Source organism: Pelecanus crispus, chromosome 11 (assembly GCF_030463565.1).
Source record: "Pelecanus crispus isolate bPelCri1 chromosome 11, bPelCri1.pri, whole genome shotgun sequence".
NCBI lineage: Eukaryota > Metazoa > Chordata > Aves > Pelecaniformes > Pelecanidae > Pelecanus > Pelecanus crispus.
In genome coordinates this window covers 12,909,278-12,914,070 of record NC_134653.1, presented here as the reverse complement: position 1 = coordinate 12,914,070, position 4,793 = coordinate 12,909,278, and the positions used below count along the sequence as shown (strand labels likewise).

Sequence of the window (4,793 nt, the reverse complement as noted above, 5' to 3'; positions counted from 1 at the left end):
AAAAAGATATCCTGAAAGCATCCCTTAGAAAATCAGCGTGTGCATTTTCTTTTTTCTCACAAAACCGGAGGATCTTCGTCAACTAACCAGTAAATATTAAATGATAATTTCTTGCCCAGTAGTGAAGAAAAACCTTGGAAAAACATCTGGGATGGCTCCAACAGCCTGGCAGGAAGCATGGGCGAGTCTCACACTGGAGCAACCCTGGGGTGGGGGCAAAGAGCAGAAACCAGTCTGCGGGGCAACTTGACTTGGGTTGAGACACAGCAAAAACTATCTTCTGCTCAAACCAAACCACTGAACCAGATTGTACACTACTTTTTGCATGTAAAGGAGTCAATCCTGAATTGAATTCAGGTGAAATTTGGGCAGATGTGGCACTCTGGGACATGGTTTAGTCTAGTCTACCCTTGATTGGCTTAGAGTAGACGTGGTAGTGTAGGTTAATGGTTGGCCTGGATGATCTTAAAGGTCTTTTCCAACCTAAACGATTCTATGATTCTATGAAATGAGAACCAGCTGGTCTAAAACGCTGAGGCTCTTACTAAATTGTCACCAGTGGCAGAAGGGGGTGCTGGCCTGGTGACACCTTTTCCAGCAAGTCACAAATTACAGCCACTGGAGCAGCTGTGCATGGGCGGCTTGCTGGGAGCAGGTGAACCACCTGGGAGTAACTCCTCGTTTGCAACTGGCATCAAGAAGAGCACACCTGCGCCAAGTACTTTATTATCCGTGTAAGCCATTTTTTTTGTTGTTGTTTTTAACGCAGAAAGCTGGGCAGCGGCTGTGCTGGTTGTGAGGCGGTGTCCAGTTCTGGGGAGCAGGGCCTTTGCGCTCCCTCTGCCCGCATCGGGCGAGCGGTTTATGGCTGACGGAGCGGCGGCGGCAGAGCACGGACACCGCAGACTTACCGCCAACGCCGCTCTTTACGTGAAAATAAAGCAGGGCGGCGCGGCGCACGCCTCAAACAAGCAGCCTGCTCCTCCCTGCCTTTATTTGAAAGGAACGCAGCCGCCGCCCGCCCCCGCTCGCCCCGCCGCCGGGCTCTCGGGCCCCTCCCCTGAGGCGGCGGCGCCGGGGCCCGCCAACGTCTGCCGCTGGGCTGGGGCGGGCCGCGCGCCGCTTCCCGCCCTGCCCTCCCCTCCCTCAGCGGCTGCGCGCCGCAGGCGCCGGCCTCCCCTCACCCGCCTCAGGCCGCCCCGGGCGGCGGCGGCGGCGGCGGCGGCGGCCTCCCGGCGCGACAGCATGGCTGGGGACTCGCCGGGGCCGCCGGTGAAGGTGCTGGCCGCCCAGCTGCGGGGGGCGGTGCGGGGCGCCGGCGGGACGTGGCAGCTGGCCCGGGCGGAGGCGGGCCGGGCGCCGCTGCGCTTGCGGGCCGTGTGGATGCAGGGCACCGTGCTGGAGGTGGAGCGCGGCGGCGGGCGCGGCGGCTCGGCCCGGCTGCAGGACGGCAGCGGCCCCTTCACCGTGCTGGGGGTGGAGGAGGTGCCCAAAGGGCGGCCCTGCCTCAGCGCAGGTACCGGCCGGCGGGGGGAGGGGGCGCGGAGCGGGCACTGAGCGGCCCCCGGGGCGTGGGGGCGCCTCCCGGGTGTTGCGGGGCGCTTCGGCTCCCAGTATCTATTTTACACATGGGGTGTGAGGAACGGGTCTTGCCCGTGTGTCAAGTATGCACGCTGAGCTGCTGCAGCTGCCAAGAGGGCATGCTTTGGCGTACACCGTCATTCATAGAAGAGGCATCCTGAAAAAGCTGTGCGGCTGTAGCCGCCGCAGAAGGAGCAGCGTGTGCTGCAGCAGGGGATTGTGGCAGGCAGTATGAAGACTGATGCTGTCTCCCCATATGAGTTCCAGTAAGGATAGGGCCTGTTTTCAGTTCTCCACAGTTACAGGAAATGCTTGATCAAACTGGGGTGCTGCAGAGAGGAGCTGTGAGTCTAGGACCAACGATAGGGATTTTTCCTTTTTTTTTTTTTCTCCTTTTTTTTTTTTCTTTTTCCTTTTCCTTCCCTTCACCAGTACTGTTAATTCAACTGGAGAAGTGCTGGACTGTACCATGACAGGAATTGTGCAAAATAGCCGCGTTGCTTAATTGTCAGTCTTCTGAATTGTCCTCCCTCCACTTGTATGGCAGAAGGAGGAATCATGTGCTGATTTTGACTCTTACTATATGTGAAAATCTAGTAAAACCTACTGTAAAAATGGTTGTATAGATAATGAAGCCTTTTTCTGAAATTTAGTGCTAAGCAATCTTAGTTCCTTGAGTTTTCTTGCAAGTATTGGCAGCTTTAATTCAAACTGTTTAACTACTTGGTTTTAAATATTTTGCTTTCTGAATTAAAAATAAAATGAAAATACAGGGGTTAATTAAATGTCATGCTTGTTTGTTTTTTTAGGGAAGTACGTAATGGTGATGGGTGTGGTGCGGTCCTGCAGTCCTGAGCCTGTTGTTCGAGCAATAAAGATGACAGATCTTTCTGAAAACCCCGTGCATAAGAATATGTGGAGCCTTGAAGTGGAGGATTTGCACAGAGTCATCCCCTAGATACTTTTTCTTCTGCCTAAAATAACTGGAAATGTACATTTCCCCCCTCCCCCCTTCTTTTTTTTGGTGCAGAACACTGGGCCATTCTGTGTATTTGTGGTTTCAAACAACCACCAGTTACTCCTGGAGTAAACCAAAGAGAGAAGTCAGGCTCACAGTTAAGTGGAGGGATCTGTGCATATCTGATAATAATCACAATGTTAATCTGTTTCACAGTCTCTTTTTATACCAGCAGATTTGAGAAACAGTTATTTGATGCTTTCTGGGTAACACGTCTGTGCTGTCAAGAATACTACATATTTCTACATATGTTAGTTGCTGTTTCTAGGAACATGTGTTTAGATAGTCACTCCTATAGTGGTGTATTCTTGGCAGCAAGAGCTGCACAGAACTCATGTTACCAGGGTGAAATCGATATGTGGAATGAAGGCAAAACGTGTTTCAGTCCCTTTAGATTGTGGTTGGAAATACATCTTCGCCTGTGTTTTCTCTTTCAGTAATAACCATGTCAGTAAACTCTACTTGTAAGACAGATGTCTCTTCCTAACTGTAAGCAGAATCTTGTCTTAAATACCTCTCTGGTTTCTTTGTGTCTGAAATAACTGAAAGTGGTACAGTAATAACCCATGTGTTCCAGTGAAGTGAAAATAACTGAGAAGATGTGATGCAGGATTCCTTGGAATAGGTTCTCCAGGTTCAAGATGCAAATACTTTTACCACCTTGTGAAACAAGCTTCTCTGCCTAAGTGCATTTTTCTCTTTGAAGGTTTCCTTTCTTGTTCCAGTGTATGCTATTTTTAGTTAAGTCATTCTTAAGTATATTTTTTTTGTTTCTTTCCTCCTCCTGTGAAAAACCCAAACTATGAAATCAAATCAAAAAACCTTTAAAAAGCAGAGCTCTTACTACTCTAATTTCCCCTCTTGTCTAAAGAGAATTTGAGTTCTAACAAAAAACATTGCATTATCTGTGTGGTATGGCTTTGTAGTTTGGGACTATATTGTCCAGCAATACAGTTAGTTAATTAGGAATGCATATAGGAAGGGAAGATACTCTGTAATTGTACTCTGTACAATTTAAGACAAGAATCAAGTGGTGGTAACTAGATTTTAAAATTGTGGAATTCTGTTTTCAAAGCACATGGAAATTAAATACTGTCTTTTAAGTAGATCTTTAAATGAGATCTTTACAGATTATGGACTGGATTTGAGAGTGCACTTCCAGCCTTGAGTTTAGTATTCCAAACCAGACCACATTAGAGGCAGCTGTACAGTGGAAGTCCTGTGCTCTGAGACCCTGCTGATGAAATGCCAAAACACACATACATACAGAATTTTGGCAGTCTGGGTTTATTTAGTGTTTTTAATGCTGGGAAAAAATCCACTTGTGGAATGCTGTAGCCTTTCAGAAATGATCCACGTGGTCAGCATGTTGGCTGGCAACTGTTTTTGTCTGGCAACAGATACTTTTTCATCGGAATGCTTCTTATGCCAGGAACCTGAAGCTTATTCCAAATAAGTTCACCTTGCCATGCTTGCTTACTAGGCAGTAAAACCCTGGAAATAAAGAGCTAAAAGGTCTGCTGCATCCTTGCTAGTGTCAGTAAATTTATGGCAGAATTAAATAGGGCTTGTAGCCCCTGTCATACATAGTTGGTACGTGCGCAATGTATTGGCTCTCGGGAGTGAAACTACTGTTAATCCATCTGGCAGTGATGCATATTCACTGAATGCATCTGAAAAGTTGTATTTATACAGGATTGGATTTGTAGAGGATTTTTTTTGCATCTTTTACCACCCTCTCCTATCCAGGGGCTCATGAGTCAAAGCATCTGGGGTTTCTTTGCTTGCTTAGTAACAGTCAATTCCAAGCATAATAAAATCTAGATCTCCTCATTGCTTGATTTAGGGTGTTTCAGTAGCTGTCCAGCTCTGTACTGTACACTTGAACTCACTAAAAACCCAGACATAAATTCTGGTTCCAGCCCCCTAGCAAGTTCCACATACTTGATCAGGCCAAAGCTATAAATGTTGATGGGAAGGAGATCTGCTGCTGAACTGAAGTGGTGCTTCAGAAAGGCCTGCAATTACACTAGTAAAAGAGTAACTTTTAACGGGTTTAAAGCCAAGACTGGATGCTTTTATGACAGTTCACATTAAAAAGTGCTTTCCTAGGAACTCAAAACAGAAGACGCTCTTCACAAAGTCAAATGTCGAGCTTCTAAGCAAAAGACTTGTAGTGATTGCTTTGACTTGG

At 47.5% G+C, this 4,793-nt stretch overlaps 1 protein-coding gene across 1 annotated transcript; it reads left to right on the top strand.

Annotated features, from left to right (window-relative positions):
* The first annotated feature begins 1,245 nt into the window (after positions 1-1,245).
* RMI2 (RecQ mediated genome instability 2) lies at positions 1,246-3,069 on the top strand. The gene is made up of 2 exons (XM_075719109.1): positions 1,246-1,516; positions 2,391-3,069. Exons 1-2 carry the CDS (start codon positions 1,246-1,248, stop codon positions 2,537-2,539), a joined length of 420 nt encoding a protein of 139 aa, XP_075575224.1. The 3' UTR covers positions 2,540-3,069.
* Positions 3,070-4,793: the final 1,724 nt, after the last annotated feature.

Coding starts and splice junctions, on each gene's coding strand:
- RMI2 (XM_075719109.1), top strand. CDS start 1,246: ATGGCTGGGGACTCGCCGGGGCCGCCGGTGAAGGTGCTGGCCGCCCAG. Junction 1,517..2,390: donor GCGGCCCTGCCTCAGCGCAG/GTACCGGCCGGC, acceptor TTGTTTTTTTAG/GGAAGTACGTAATGGTGATG.